Here is a 15,607-nt window from a genome sequence, read left to right as displayed (position 1 = left end):
CCCCCCCCCCCCTCTCCTTGCACTGCACCCCCGACACAATAGTCACGTTATCACGCAGACGTCGAAATTTGCGTGAATAATTTCTCCAGTGGTAGAGGGGGAGGGGACAGAGAGAGAAGGGATTTAATACAGCGAGACGAACAAAACCCACTGTGTCTTCAAAATGGATAAAAACGAGTAAGTACATGACATTCAAGGCTTCCAAAGCCTCCGTCAACGGTTTGTAATAGACTCGGTGTCGTTGAGCGTGCAAAAAATGTAACCTTCAGTCAAACAGAAATGTCAGTAAATCGGAATGTTTATCATCGATACGGTGAATAGTGTTAGCGTTTTGCGTGTTCGTTTGTGCAAGTAGCAATGCAACGCTGTGTTCGCTCACGTTTGTGTAGCACCGTTGCAATGTCGCTCTTAACAAATGTGATCTTTTTCGTGTTTGCAATTGCCGTCGACATTGTACTATTTTGACAGTTCTGCATACGTTAACCGTGCACAGCAAATCCTCTGCCCCCCCCCCCCCTCAAACAGCGTCTGTAAACGCGCTAATGCACAATGTGATTTTTGCACCGTATACATTGAAACATACCGCTTGCGTTCGATGGAAAATACGCTTTGTTCATTCATAATATGAGGGGAGGAAACGAGAGTGGCAACGGTCGGCATTGGAGTGAAATGGCTCTCCGATTTCATGTAACTGACGTGAAACGTGAGAGCTAAGGTAGTAGGCACGGGTGATCTTTCACAACACTTGTTTCATTTAATTGACCTGAAACGTCAAACTGTTTTTGCACCTTTACTGTGAATATTTACGACTATTTTGAGCGGTAGACATAATTAATGTTGCTTTCAGTTAACATTGTTGCTACCTGGCACCAATGTCAAGGTAAACAACGGGAATAGTGACATTTCCATATTTTCTTTCAAAATAAAATGTGACGTGTTACGACATTTTAAATTAGTATTATATCGGTGTGCTGAGAGATAATTGTAATGCAAAAAAAACTGCCTTGATTCGGAAAGATAGAATTGCAGATGTCAAATCTGCCAGAGGAATATGTCAGAAATGTCAGAAAAATCAATGAATCTCACATAGCGTTACACTTTTTGTGCAAAACGATGGTGAACATTATTGCTTTTTTTATTCATTTATTTCATCTATTTTTTTTCTTTACCACTTACAGGCTAGCTTTTGTTTTCAATATGTGCTTTTATTTCGAAATTGGTTATACTAACTTGTTTCATTTTCCTCCCTCTTGGAGCGGGGAAATCCTTGGCTCAGCTTGTGTTCTCGTTTCCCTCGCGGATGTAGCTCCTCACCGGGACCTGTAGCGAGTCGAGCGGGAGGGGGGTAGTGATGTGGCCGCGACGACCACGGCGGAGCGATCTCCACGAGTACAAAGAGCACGGAGACATTTAGCTTCCAAACTAGCCCGTGCGAGCTCGCGTTCCAGGTGGCGCGGCGCATGTTCGTGCTATGGTCGACGCTAAGCTAACAACCAAAACAAAACATTTTCTTTTAAAACTGCCATTTATACGAGTGCGCGAGAATGGAGAAGAAAAGGTGGGATTGCACTGCTCTCCCCAAAGGCTGGAAAATGGAAGAAGTGACCAGAAAGTCGGGTTTGTCCGCCGGGAAAAGCGACGTCTATTATTTTAGGTACCTATTACAAACTGTGCTTCGACTTCTTAACGGTGTGCGTCAGCTTGTTCGCGGATGGATACACGCAGGACTATTTGTTTCTTTGGGGGGGGGGGGTCGAGGTGTAAAGTTGGGGGTCAGCGTCTGAAAAGCCTAGCGACAGGCCTCTTGAGTTGACACCCCTTATCCCCTCAACCCAAAGCCTTCACCTGAAATGAACCAACAACGGCAGAATTGTGTTCTCCTTTAGCAGAGGAGACGAGCCAGATGAGGAACAGAGGCAAGAGAGGGGGGAGGCGGGTCGGTTGTATAGTCTGTGGTAGGCCCACCACCCTGTCGAACCTCTTCTGTTTCCTGTATTGTGTGATGCAAGACGCATCGTGTGTGCATGAGTGACGTGCACGGTCAGGTTCGATTATACATTCCTAATTCTCATGTTCAACCTACGAGGTGTATCAGAAAGATTCCAGGCCTAGTGTCCCAAAAGGTGTACGTCGTTGAACTAAAAGTTTGTACAACCCCCCCCCCAGGAATCTTACGTACTTTTTCTAGTTTTCTCATGGAACTCCTGGAAGGATTTTTATGGGGTACTCCATAGCATAAGCTGTCTTTTATAGTCGATCATTTGGCAAGAGCTCACAATTGAAGTCAAGGTTCTTGATAGAACTTTTGAAACACCAGTCCTGGAACCTTTCTGACACACTTTGTACATTGTAAGTTGTGTGGGAGCCGCTATCAGTTCCATTTGCTCCTCCCTTAAAAATCGTGCAGTGGCCATTTAAATGACATGACATGTTTGTAATGCATTGTGAGTTGAGGATTTCAATCCATTCATTCAAATGTTGACATGCTTGTTGCATGTTTCCGTCGTGTGTGCCTGTCCGTCAGCCGCTTCCCGCCTTTCAATGTTTAATATAAAGACATGGTGTCTTCTCAAAGATCCTCACGTATTTATTTTTTTCTTCTGTACCGCCTCGCGTAGTCCATCTGGCAAGAAGTTCCGAAGCAAGCCTCAGTTGGCCCGTTACCTTGGCAACCAGATGGACCTGAGCTCATTCGACTTTCGCACGGGGAAGATGCTGATGAGTAAGCTGAACAAGAACCGCCAGCGGATGCGCTACGATAACAACAACCAGAACAAGGTGGGCCAACTGAGGAGAAAATTCTCAGTCTGACCTTAAAATGTAAAAAGAAATGACAATGCAAGATTAGAAAGATAAGATATCGGATCATTTTTAACATGTGTGATTGTCGGCTCGACCATTTTAAGGGTAAACCTGACCTGAACACATCGCTTCCAGTCAGACAGACAGCCTCCATCTTTAAGCAGCCTGTTACCAAGGTTACCAACCATCCCAGCAACAAAGTCAAGACGGACCCACAGAAATCTGTGGACCAACCCCGTCAGGTGAATGTCTTTTCCAAGACTGGATTCACATTCCGTCATTCAGTGTGAGCCAGTTCACCTATTTGTTTTGTGTGTTTTTTTTTCTCTAGCTATTTTGGGAGAAGAAGCTAAGCGGTCTGAGTGCATACGACATCGCAGAAGAGTTGGTGAAAACCATGGAGCTGCCGAAAGGTCTTCAAGGTATGTGGCCTGTTCACTTTTTGCCACGACCCAGGAGACATTTGAAGCGAGAAGCTGACAAAGATGTTCAGCTTGCATGGCTATAAAGACCCTTTCCCTTCTCATGCCCTGCTGCTGTGTCAGGTGTGGGTCCAGGCTGCACAGACAAGACGCTTCTGTCGGCCATCGCCAGCGCGCTTCACACCAGCGCCGCCCCCATCACCGGGCAGCTATCTGCCGCTGTCGAGAAGAACCCGGGCGTGTGGCTCAACACCACGCAGCCGCTCTGTAAGGCCTTCATCGTCACCGACGAGGACATTAGGTGAGCGTTTGTCAATATTACACACTTTATAGGCTACAACACATGTTTGGCTGGACTTGTGTCCGTGTGTTGTTAACTCCTAGGAAGCAGGAGGAGTTGGTGTACAGCGTGAGGAAACGCCTGGAGGAGGCGCTCATGGCTGACATGTTGGCGCACGTAGAGGAGGCGGCGGCGGCCGCCGGCGAGGGCGACGCCGTCAAGGACGAAGGCAACGGCAGCGAAGACATGGAGAGCGTATAACGCAGGTGCCGCCAGCCCAGACGGCAACTATTATCCTTTTCCCCGGTCTCGGTCATCTTCGCAAACATTGGACGAGTCTTTCCTGCCATCACTGGCCACATGAAAGCAGATTGACTGAACTGCAGTGTCCGTTATGGCCACTGGATGGCAGCAACATGTGAAATTCTCCCCTAACCCAAAACAAGAAGAGACATAATCCAGAACTTTTTTTTGTTTTTTGGTTACACACACATTCAGACCGTCGTATGCGGGAATCGAACTCACGGTGTCGCCACACAAGACAGGAAAATGTACCCCTACTCCTTGAGCAACTCCCTAATCCAGAACTTTTCACAGAAATGTCCCAATGTTGGGTAAAATGAAAATTTTTTTATCAAGCCATCCATTTTTCTTTTTTGACAATCCTGTCAAGGAAATATTTGGGTGCTTACTCAGTTTTTTAGATGGATGTGAAGGCCATAAATATTTTGCATCCTAAATTTTAAGCATTCCCTCTGTGCACCACAGAATAAGGTACTGGTTAACTAAATGTTTTGGCACGCTCGGTGTTAGTGTCTTCTTGGTGGTACGTGGCCCGTATACCTCCTGTTCATGATATATTTAATTCTGAAACACTAATAAAAAAAAAATGGTCCAACCTTTTTTTTAAAAAAAAAATTGGAGAACCATTTTTAATGTCCTTCCCTACCAACAAATCAACAAAATATGTGGAGTTTTCCAGGAAGAGCTTGGATGTTCACAAAATTTCCTCGGCCGCATTGCAACACATCGTCGATTCACTCATAATTGTGGTACATTTTTGGAAAGTCTACAACCTCGTTCAGAAATTCACACAGATGGTGTACAACAATTGTGACCGTTCGGACCATGCTGAAATTGCTGGTGCCATCCCGGCTCCGGCCTTGACTTTCTCGTTTGTTGTACGGAACGAATAGTAAGAAAACGTCTGTCAATAATTCAATTTTCCAAGTTCTATTTCTACAACATAAATAGAATATAACCAACAATTTTCAGGGCCAAAGCAGTCGTCATGACTCGCCACCGGGTGGCGCTAGTGTATAAAGTGCTGTTCAACAAGCAGGAGAAAGTTGGCTTGGATAGGTGGACGTGACGTCAGGGCTGCAGGTAAATTGGAGAGGAGTCATCACAAGAGCAAATGTTTGTTGCTTATTTGTATTTCAATTTTGGTGTATCGATTTTAAAAGTAAAATCAAATAACTAGTCGTGTTTCTTTTTTTCTAAATATCTGTGTCCAATTCGAAATATCCAAACACCAAAAGAGACACGGAGCACAGACTCACCTGCTCGATATTGACGTAACAAGTCAATTCCCACCCACCCAATCAGCTGCAGGCTCACCTGCATGACATTTCTTCCTACGCGAGTATGTGTTTTAATGTGAACAAAGTGCACATGCACTCACAGCTAGGGACGTTTTCCTCTGTGGAAAATCCCTTTGCTTGATGTGCGTGCCGTTTTTGTCTTCTTGGATTACTTTTCGACACCTAATTGAAGATGGCAACACTGCAGCTGTACACCAAGGTAGGAATGATGTGTTGAATTATTTTAGAGTACATTCATAGCAACTATATTTTATTTGAAAATTGTCTTTGATGCTTTTCCCCACGAATTATTAGCATTTCTCCACGTGTCTCTGAGCACTTGAATCTCAGTTAATAGTTTTTTATTTTTTTAAATTTCAATGAGTCTTTTTAATTTGATCTCAGGTCCAGATATATCCTATTTTTAGATGAGGAATACTGCAAACAGATTCATTCCATTTGAGTGTGTAGTCAAATGCAGTTTTCTCAGGTGAAGATAAAATACACTAATACTTTATCTATATCCTTAAAAATTTTAGATTATATAGTGCTCTATTCATACACTCATCACAGTAAAGGCATGCATAATGGCTAATCTACGTAGACCTTTAAAGTGGTATGGCCAGCGTTAATTTGTAACCCTTTTTTAAGAGCTTTTTATGCTGATGGCTGTCAAATGTCTCCTCGGCCAGGAAGCAATGTTGGTGCAATTAAAAATCAGTCAGAGTGTCACTGTTTTGGCTCTCATCTCGTATTTTTTTCACCAGGGGGCCAACGTGTGGACTCCTGACCCAGATGCAGTCTGGGTTTCGGCCCAGCTCGTTCAGGACTACACGCCCGATGACAAACATGTGCTGCTGCGGTTTTCAGGAGGGAAGGTGAGACAATAACCCAAAGTTAAAAATGAAAATAAAATGAAATCTCTTCTCCACTGACAGGAGTCACTTTACCCGGTGGCGGCGCCATCCGACCTTCCTCCGCTAGCTAACCCTGACATCTCAGAAGGTGAGAATGACCTGACGGCGCTAAGCTTCCTCCATGAGCCTGCTATCCTGCACAACCTCCGCGTTCGCTTCCTGGACTACAACAGCATCTACACTTACTGCGGTAAGCACGGAACACCATATGGACAAAACATATTGGGACACACCTCTTATATTAATATTTAATAAAACATGTAATATTCACATTTATTTCCTGAAAATGGGAGCAATTAGATTTTTTTTTTTTTTTTAAATAAACCTACAATTTTTGCTAGGTATCGTGCTGGTGGCTGTCAATCCCTACGATGAGCTTCCCATCTACGGCGAGGAGGTGATAGACGCCTACAGCGGTCAGGACATGGCCGAGCTGGAGCCTCACATCTTCTCTGTGGCGGAGAACGCTTATCGCACCATGATCAGGTCAGCCTCGACTCAAGCTCTTGGCCTTTATCTCTTTGGCTAACATGCAATCCCGTTCACAGGGAGGAGAAAAATCAGTCCATCATCATCAGCGGCGAGTCGGGTTCCGGCAAAACGGTCTCGGCCAAATTCACCATGAGGTACTTTGCAGTCGTGGGAGGAGCCGCTCAGCAGACCAGTGTGGAGGACAAGGTGCTGGCCTCCAGTCCTATCATGGAGGTAATGTCCGGAAACAACAAAGGTTTCTATTACTACTTTGTCGAGGCCAATAAAGCACATTTTGTGCGCAGGCCATCGGGAATGCCAAAACCACCAGGAACGACAACAGCAGCCGCTTTGGGAAATACATCCAGATCGGTTTTGGCGGGAAAGGAGACATCATCGGGGCCAACATGAGCACCTACCTGCTGGAGAAGTCCAGAGTGGTCTTTCAGGTGCACAATACTCGTGGCTAAAAACTTGCAGTCTTACTCTATATGAAATATCAAGTTTGTATTTTTTTTTGTTGCATACATTAGTCAGCAGCAGAGAGGAACTACCACATCTTCTACCAGCTGTGTGCCTCCAGACAACTGCCTGAAATGAGATCGCTTAAACTGGGTTAGATGTGACGATTAAAAAAATAATAATTAAAAAAAATCTTTATTTATTAAGGAAATTCATTCACTTATTATTATTTTTTTTTTAATCCAGCTGCTCCTGAATATTTTCGCTACACAAACCAAGGAGGAGATGCAAAAATTGCTGGGACTGATGACTTGATGGAAATGGAGCGCACTCGCAATGCTTTCACCATCCTGGGTGGGATTTAAAAAAATAAAAATAAAGATATATTTGATCCACATTTAATATTTTTTTCTGTTTGACTTACAGGCATCCTTCCCGACCAGCAAATGGAGCTCTTCAGAATCCTGGCAGCTGTTCTCCACTTGGGCAATGTGAAGATTTCAGGCAGCGGACGCACTTCTGATCGTTCTTACATTGATGTGAGTCACCAATTTTCTTTTACTGAATAAAATACAAATATTAATGAAATGATCAAGCGTTGTCTTCTTTTAGGCAGATGACAGTTCTATGGCTATCTTCTGCAAGCTTCTGGGTGTAGAAGCCACCCACATGGCTCATTGGCTGTGCCATCGCAGGTTGGTGCTAGCGGGCGACACGCTGAGCAAGCCTATGACGGGTCAGCAGGCCATCGAGGCTCGAGATGCTCTGGCCAAGCATATCTATGAGCAGATGTTCAAGTGGACCGTGCACAGACTTAACTCTGCCCTACGTAGTCAGGCAGGTTGTGCCAAAACCTTCATAGGAGTGCTGGACATCTATGGGTGAGGAGCTGCATCTATTTTATTTTTTTTTTAAGAATTCTCGCCATCAACTCACAAGTCTTCGTCTATGTGCAGCTTTGAGACCTTTGAGCGAAACAGCTTTGAGCAGTTTTGTATCAACTACGCCAATGAAAAACTGCAACAGCAGTTTAACAGGGTGAGTTACAGTATGACACCTCATGTCAGTCAACAATTTTATTTTTTTTCCCCCCCAGAGTGGCCATAGTATTGAATTTTGTGGAATGTCACACCAGTTTTCCAATGTAAAAATGGGTGGGCTTAAAATAGAGCCTTGTGGAACACCACCACCAGTTTCTATCTCGGTTTAAATGAATATTATTCCAATAGACTCTGACATGTATCTACTCCACAATGATTTGCGCAGCACGTGTTCTACCTGGAGCAGGAGGAGTACATACGTGAGGAGCTGACGTGGAGCAGGATCGAGTTCAGCGACAATCAGCAGTGTATTCATCTCATTGAGGGACAGCTTGGCCTCTTGGACTTGTTGGATGAGGAGTGCAGGGTCAGTGTTGAACACATTAGATTTTTTGCCCAGCTGCAACCAGGATGCTTATCGAGTTCTGTTCTTATTTGGACTGACCAGATGCCCAAAGGTTCAGACGACAGTTGGATCCAGAAGCTGTACGAGCAGCACCTGACCAGCCAACGTCACCCTAACTTCCGCAAACCTCGCACGTCCAACACCGCCTTCATCATTCTGCACTTTGCTGATACAGTGCGTGACGCAGATTCCTCATTTTTCTACTATTTAAGTTCAAAGTGTGGATTTGTTTCCGCAGGTGCAATACGAATGTGGCGGCTTCCTCGACAAGAACAGAGATACCGTTTTTGAGGAGTTGGTCAATGTTATGAAAGCAAGTCAGGTTAGATGTGTGTGTGTGTGTGTCTGTGCTTTGAAAATCCAGCGTCTTTGAGCTTGTAGAAAAAGTTAAAACTCAGTTTTTCAGTCGGAGCTGGTGGCCGAGTTGTTCCAACAGCAAGGAAAGGGGGCCGGTGTGGCCAATGGACGAAGAGCCCACAGAGAACACAAGTTGACCGTGAGCTTTCAGGTGAACCTTTTACTACCTCTTCCCTTCCCTGCTCCAACATCTCCTTGGTCTTTTTCAACAAATATCCCATTTTTTTCCCACAGTTCCGTCAATCCTTGCAGATGCTGATGGACACTCTGAACAACACCACACCTCACTACGTGCGCTGTATCAAACCAAACGACCTCAAGGAGCCTTTTATGTCAGCCGTGTGCTTCCTTCAAAGCTATCACTGACTGTTCTGCCTTCAAACTGAAATTGTTTTTTTTTTTTTTTACTTGTCAGGTTTGACCCGAAGAGGACGGTGCAGCAGTTGAGAGCATGTGGAGTGTTGGAGACTATCCGAATCAGCGCTGCTGGTTTTCCATCCAGGTTATGACTCCTGGGTTCTTCACGACAACAAATGAGTCATTGAGAACTTTTATTGTTCTTTCCCCAGATGGACGTACGAGGAGTTCTTCTTGAGGTATCGTGTTTTGCTGCGAGGGTTCCAGCGCTGGGAGGAGGCTCGGCTCGCATGCCAGCAAGCTTTGCCTCAGCTCATCCCCGGCCCGGACCAGTACGTCTTCGGAAAGACCAAAGTCTTTTTCCGGGCCGGGCAGGTGGCTCTTCTGGAGAGGTTGAGAGCGGACAGGCTTCGAGCGGCCGCCGTGATCCTTCAGAGTTGCGTCAGAGGGTGGCTGGCCCGGATTTACTACAGCAGAATCCTCAAGGCCATCGTCGTCTTACAAAGATACTGGAGAGGAGCGCTAGCTAGGCGGTGAGCTCACTTTTGTTAGCACATCTGCGTTCAGGTTCTGAGGTTTTACATCTTGCAGTTTGGCTCAGACCCTGCGGTACACCAAGGCTGCTTTGGTAATCCAGAAGACTTACCGCATGCTGGTGGACAGACGTATGTTCCTCTTGGTCTGCCAAGCCGCCATCACCATCCAAGCCTTCGTCAGGGGCACACTAACCCGTCGTCGGTACCGACTGGTTAGTGTTTGTAATCTTCTCGTTTACCGGTTCAAACCAAAAATGTCAAACGCGACGTCTTTGCTTAGCTTGTGGCCGAGCGAGCCGCCACGCTGCTCCAGGCCAGAGTCCGAGGGTGGTCGGCGAGGAGAAGCTTCATCGGGTTGCGAGCGGCCGTCGTGTTGGCGCAGTGTTGCGTACGTCGCAAGGCTGCCCGAAAAGAGCTGCTGAAGCTCAAGACGGAAGCTCGCTCGGTGGAGAGGTACCGAGAACTCAACAAAGGCATGGAGGTCAAACTGATGCAGCTGCAGATGAGAGCGGACCAGGAGGTGCGTCATTATGTCATGTGATCAAATGAAGTCATTCTGTATTTCCAGGACCGATACGAAATACTAACGATGTATGCAGGTCAGGGAGAGCGCGGCCCTGAAAGAGATCTTGCGTGCCGAGCGGGAGGTCGCCGCCACTGAATTGACCTCTCTGAGGGCAAAAATTGAGAAGCTGGAAGCCCATCAGAAGGAGGTCACTCCTTCCCCTGCGCCTTGTTCCATCGTAAACCAGGAGACAGAACAGGAAAAAAGGCGAGCAGAGGAGAAGGCTGGTCAGGAGCTACTGCAGCTAAAACAAGTAACTGTCACCATAACTTTGTTTTTTGGATTGAGTTCATGAATTCTTTTGAATTCTTTGTGAATCTTGAAGGAGGTGGAGACACTGCAAAGAGAAAAGGCCTCACTCAGCGCAGAAACAGAGCGTCTCTCTGCAAGCCTGCTTCAGCAGGAACAGGCGCAAGAAGGTACCAAGTGTCACTTTGGCTTTGCTGGCTTTTTCCCAACTCGTGGTCTCGGTTGTAGCTCTTGTGCAGCGAGCGGCGTCCCAGGCCACGGCGGCTGTGAGCGCAGAGCTTGACGAAGAGAGGAGAAAGCACCAGGGCCTCCTGCGGGAATTCACCAGGCTGGAGCAGCGATACGACAACCTGAGGGAGATGAGCCAGCTTACTGAGGTTCACAACCAACACAAAAAAAGAGTTGGAAACTTTTGGGGCAAGCGTAACGGTCGGAATCCTCCATCCAGGGCACTAGGGGCCTCAGGAGATCTGACTCGGCGCTAAGCTCGGAGCCTCTGTCCCCCTCACCGCAATCCCTCACCCCGCGCTCCCTCTCCCCCTTCCCGTCTGCCTTCCCATCCCCAGAGGAGGTGCGGCGGGTCAGCGTGACTTCTCCCCACACGGAGGGAGGTTTCACGGAGTGGACTTTGGAAACGCCAATGGTTTGGGACACATTTTTTGTTCTGATGCTTTGGCTTTCTGTTTCACTCAGTTGTGGTGCATGCTTGCAGGAACAGCTGATGGACAAGATGGGCTTGACCAAAGAATCTGGCGGTGAGCTGAAAGGAGGAGACTTGGCACACGCCTACGACGCAGTACGAGTAGCCAACAAGTGAGTCACTCATTCATCTTCGCTTCATTAACAGTAAGGATGAACTCACAATTTGTTTGTCCCTTGGAGGTTTTTGGAGAGCCAGTTGCTGAGTCAGCGAAATCAGTGGGCGGAGGAAGTGGAGAGGCTGAGATGTCAGCTGCTTCGTGTTAGCTCGGGTTCGTCTTCTCATCAGCAGGTAGCATCAATTCATGTTTTATTGTCCTAATTTGGGTTAGTGTTGAGAAGCAGACTTTTAACTAACGACACCATGATGCTTCACCAAGTCTGAAGTCTTGTTAACATTCGTGTGCGTAGGACCTTCTGGAGGCCAGCGAGCAGGAGTGTGCAAGGCTGAGGAAGGAACTGAAGGAACTTCGGAACACCGTCCCATTCCGCCGACTCCTCACCCAAGGTGAACTATTATTGTATTCATTTTTGGGACATTTAGCTATTTCAAACTTTCAAACAATTTTTCCTTTTTTAGTTTTGCCATCAGTGTTCCCCACTGATGGCTCACCTTTAGTCCAGCAGAAAGCACCCGCAGCGGCCGGTCTTCTGGAATGCAGGAGACGAGATGATAGCAAACTCATCAAGAATCTCATCACCGGTTAGGAGGATTTTTGATGACTTCAAAATCGTATTATTTTTACATTGTAGTCATACTTCCGATATTTAAGTTAAAAAGGTACGACCTTCTGTCTTTGTGTCCAGACGTGCGGGCAGACGTGGGCGTGTCGCTGGCTCCCGGGCTGGCGGCAAGCGTGGTCTTCCTGTGTGTTCGGCAGGCGGACATCAGGGGCGATCAAACGGCCGCTTTGTCGCTGTGTCACGCCGCTGTCGCCGCCATGAAGACTGCTCTGAAGGTAACCTCGGATCATTTGTAGACTGGACAACAAATAGGGGGAAGTCAAACCTGCAGTACAGCCAATTCTTAGAAATGCAAAATATTTGAGAAGTGTTGGTAATGATGTTTTTTTTTTTTTCCTTGACAGAAACACAACAGTGATTTAGATATGAGCGCTTTATGGCTGAAAAACATCAGTCTGTTGCACGATCTGCTGACTCAGCATGCTCCAAAACAGGTGAGAAGCACATGTACACACACGGAGGGGCCACCAAGGACATAATTCAGGATTGTGGATGTGAATGAGGAAAAAAAAGTGAAGTGCTTTAGTAGTAGGTCCCAAGTGCAGTTCATGTGCTCATAGCCTTCCATATGTCTATTTCAGCTGTATGTTCGTGAGGACTTGTCACCCCTGACCTTTGACATTGGCAATTTGAGCCACACGCTGAGCGAGCTCCGCATCCAAGCCTACCAGCAGCTCGTCTCCATCACTGAGCAACGCCTGCAGAGCTTCATAGGTAGCACCGGAACCCAGACCTCAACACACCATCTTCATGCTAACCATCTTCATCAAATCCTTCTCAGCCGCCGCCTTGTTGGAGGGCGAAGATATTCCGACGGGCTCCAGAAGGCGAGCGGCTCCGGCGGAAGGGACGGACGCTCCCACCGTGGCTCGAGTGTTGAAGGAGTTGGGCGCCCTTCACGTCGCCATGTCCCGTCAGGCTTTGCCCGCGGCGCTGATGGAGCACGCCTTCCACCAGCTGGTCTACTTCATGTCCGCCTCGGCCCTCAACAGCCTGCTGCTCAGGAAGGACGTGTGCTGCTGCAGCCGCGGGATACACATACGGTACAAGAGAAATAAAATCACAAATCCATTTTGAAATGACAAAACAGACCTACTTGAAAGTCCCTTATGTGGTTTAGCCTGAACTTGAGTCAGCTGGAGGAGTGGCTGCGCAACCGTGGTCTGCAGACGGAGGGTGCCATGTCTTCCTTGGCGCCTCTCATCCAGGCGGCTCAACTGCTGCAGGTCGGGAAGAACACGGAGGCGGACGCTCATGCCCTTGTGCGGGCCTGCACCGCTCTTAGCGGCCAACAGGTGACTCATGACCTTTGGCTGGACACAGAAAAAAAAAAAATTCAAGCCTCCTTGAAAGATGCATTCCAAAAGGTGAACAAGCTAAATTGTCGTTGTGTTGAGCAGATTGTGAAGATTCTTACCAACTACACACCTCATGGTGATATTGAGGAAAGAGTCTCGCTGAATTTTGTCCGCCTGGTCCAGGTACTGCTTACATTTCACCGTTCACACACAGTCACATCTGAGTTAAGATCAGACAATTTCATGTTTCATATGAATGTATTAGGGAATCACATTAACCAATTTTTTTTTATTTATTTATTCATGAGAAATCTTGTCTATTTGCTGTTCTTGTGCTCAGTCCAAAATACAATACAAATACTGTAATGTATTACTCTGGCGCCATCTAGTGGGAGTGAGTTCTTTTTATACAGACATTGAAAAATATATAATCAATTCTTCTTCTACGTGTCTCCCTCAGGGCCTCCTCAAAGACCGCATAGATGCTCAACCTCGCCAGTTCCTCCTGGAAGTAAAGCGTGTGTTTCCCGTCACGTTTCCCGTCCAAGTGCCGCCCGCCATCCACGCGGACAACTTGGTCATCCCGGACTCCCTCAAATTAACCTTTCTACGCAGAGTGTGAGCTTTTTTTTTTTCAGTCAAAATCAAACGCAATTCAAATTTGCCATCTTTTATTGGAAGCAGAACACAACAAGACTGTCGTCCCAATAACTCCCAGAAACATAAATATTAAAAAAAAAAAAAAAAAGATATAAACATCTTGTGTATAAAAAAAAAGTCCCATGCGACTACTTTGCAACACTTCACATCATTATCATCATCAGTTATAAATATTTATATATATTCACAAACATTTAAAAATAGAAAAGAAGCTATCAAAATAAAGGAGACAATATCAAATTAATACGCGTGCTTGGCAAAAAATGTTTGTTTTTTTCCCAAAATTAAAATTTCTTTTTGTTACAGCGTTCCTCTCATGCACCATTAGTGGAAGTACAAGACGTGCATGTGGGGCAGAACATGCACGTCTGCCTCTTTGTAGTGTGCTTTGTAATTTTATTATTATTTTTTTGCTTGTGCTTCAATCCCATAACTTCTGCATGCCTCTGAAAAATGTCATTGAATTTGGTGCTATTGTCCACATGTTCGGCTAATTTTTTTTATCCCTGTTAATGCGCACATACTTTCATGTGCATGAAGGACAGCAACATCCACTCAATCATTACCTTCCTTGAGCCACACTGACAAGAAGAAAATGTAAAAAAAAAAAAAAAGATTTGAACTTTTACCCTCACTACATTGAATGTATTCTTGTTATAGTATGCAAATTAATATGAGATTTTTACCTGAATAAAGTTATTTAGTGACCTGAAAAAAAGCTTGTAATTATGTGAGTTAGATGTTGAATGCTGTATTTTGTTTTTCTTCTGTGTTTGCAAATTAATGAAATTTTTACCTGAATAAAGTTATTTGGTGACCTGAAATAAAGCTTGTAATTTTGTGAGTTACATGTTGAATGCTTTATTTTTTTTTCTTCTCTGTGTGGCCATGACACTAGTTCAGACGTTCACTCATGAATTTTTGTTAAATCTCTTGCAGGTCTTATGATTTAAAAAAAAAAAAAATCAATCTCCACTAAAGCTGCAGCAAACATTTGGCCCTTGACATGACGTATATATTTCTCAAAACAATATATCCAACACTTGTGCTGATATCAGAATAGGAATATCCACCATGTAAACATTATGAGACATTTTATAAAAAAAATGAAAGACATTTGATTCTATGGATCAGATGCATAGAGTTCCAATCTAACACCAGAAGGCTCGGCCTGCCTAACTCAAGCTCATCACAGGCCCAAACAAGATCACAAACGTACACCCTGTATATGACCTCAACTACTTATGTCCAAAATGTAATGGTTACATTTAATTTTTTTGAATGGACTGTCAACAATCACTATAGATGAAATTGGCTTAGCCGTTCCAATACTTATGGAGATGACTGTATCGCTCTGCTTCTTTGTCAGGACTTGATAGCAGATACCCTGTGATCTGTAAACTTGACATTACTCTTCTGATTAGAAAAGGGCTAGTTTGGTCATTTTAGTATGGCCTACAGGTAACTAAAAGAGAGAAAAAAAAAAAAAAATTCATGCCAAACCCCTCGAGGTCCATGTCAGATGCAGACCGGGTGCATTGGGGAGCTTCAGCCCTTTTTTTTGTAGCGGTCCCACTTGACAATGACTTGTGCTTGGTGTCGTAATAGCAACCCACTTAGACGTGTTTACTTGGCACCTTCCACTTGGAATGTTTACACTGGTCACAAAAAACAACAACAAGCAAACCGAGACACGAAAAGCGCACTATGATCTTGGCTTGTGTTGCTTACTAGCAGGCAACACACACACACACTCGTA

The 15,607-nt window shown here is 45.4% G+C and overlaps 2 protein-coding genes across 3 annotated transcripts; both read left to right on the top strand.

The window, feature by feature from the left end:
- The first annotated feature begins 36 nt into the window (after positions 1–36).
- Positions 37–4,881, top strand: mbd3b (methyl-CpG binding domain protein 3b). 2 transcript variants are annotated; one of them, XM_085927408.1, is made up of 6 exons: positions 37–177; positions 2,619–2,778; positions 2,907–3,044; positions 3,134–3,224; positions 3,348–3,525; positions 3,609–4,881. In XM_085927408.1, exons 1-6 carry the CDS (start codon positions 164–166, stop codon positions 3,763–3,765), a joined length of 738 nt encoding a protein of 245 aa, XP_085783534.1. In that variant the 5' UTR covers positions 37–163; the 3' UTR covers positions 3,766–4,881. The 2 variants fall into 2 exon arrangements, with proteins under 2 accessions (XP_085783534.1, XP_085783533.1); XM_085927407.1 differs by lacking the exon at positions 37–177 and adding an exon at positions 1,275–1,654.
- A 399-nt stretch (positions 4,882–5,280) lies between these two features.
- Positions 5,281–14,663, top strand: LOC147047158 (unconventional myosin-Va). The gene is made up of 35 exons (XM_085927406.1): positions 5,281–5,307; positions 5,855–5,965; positions 6,026–6,194; positions 6,346–6,490; positions 6,553–6,709; positions 6,781–6,924; positions 7,009–7,090; positions 7,184–7,291; positions 7,364–7,476; positions 7,550–7,818; positions 7,894–7,975; positions 8,204–8,344; positions 8,426–8,557; positions 8,622–8,705; positions 8,790–8,891; positions 8,975–9,072; positions 9,156–9,242; positions 9,310–9,630; positions 9,689–9,845; positions 9,914–10,153; positions 10,233–10,451; positions 10,524–10,617; positions 10,676–10,824; positions 10,896–11,090; positions 11,160–11,260; positions 11,330–11,438; positions 11,558–11,654; positions 11,727–11,849; positions 11,954–12,105; positions 12,235–12,324; positions 12,472–12,604; positions 12,672–12,933; positions 13,011–13,185; positions 13,291–13,371; positions 13,649–14,663. The coding sequence occupies exons 1-35, from the start codon at positions 5,281–5,283 to the stop codon at positions 13,808–13,810; spliced, it is 4,911 nt and encodes a 1,636-aa protein (XP_085783532.1). The 3' UTR covers positions 13,811–14,663.
- Positions 14,664–15,607: the final 944 nt, after the last annotated feature.

Source organism: Syngnathus leptorhynchus, chromosome 13 (assembly GCF_054491065.1).
Source record: "Syngnathus leptorhynchus isolate UIUO chromosome 13, UIUO_Slep, whole genome shotgun sequence".
NCBI lineage: Eukaryota > Metazoa > Chordata > Actinopteri > Syngnathiformes > Syngnathidae > Syngnathus > Syngnathus leptorhynchus.
This window is presented reverse-complemented; position numbering and strand designations above follow the sequence as displayed.

Excerpts from the sequence above, each read along its gene's own strand:
- LOC147047158 (XM_085927406.1), top strand. The coding sequence starts at position 5,281 with ATGGCAACACTGCAGCTGTACACCAAG. Across the intron at positions 9,073-9,155 it reads GACCTCAAGGAGCCTTTTAT|GTTTGACCCGAAGAGGACGG; the intron begins GTCAGCCGTGTG and ends TTTACTTGTCAG. Across the intron at positions 11,850-11,953 it reads CATCAAGAATCTCATCACCG|ACGTGCGGGCAGACGTGGGC; the intron begins GTTAGGAGGATT and ends CTTTGTGTCCAG.
- mbd3b (XM_085927407.1), top strand. The coding sequence starts at position 1,545 with ATGGAGAAGAAAAGGTGGGATTGCACTGCTCTCCCCAAAGGCTGGAAA. Across the intron at positions 1,655-2,618 it reads AGCGACGTCTATTATTTTAG|TCCATCTGGCAAGAAGTTCC; the intron begins GTACCTATTACA and ends CGCCTCGCGTAG. Across the intron at positions 3,225-3,347 it reads GCTGCCGAAAGGTCTTCAAG|GTGTGGGTCCAGGCTGCACA; the intron begins GTATGTGGCCTG and ends CTGCTGTGTCAG.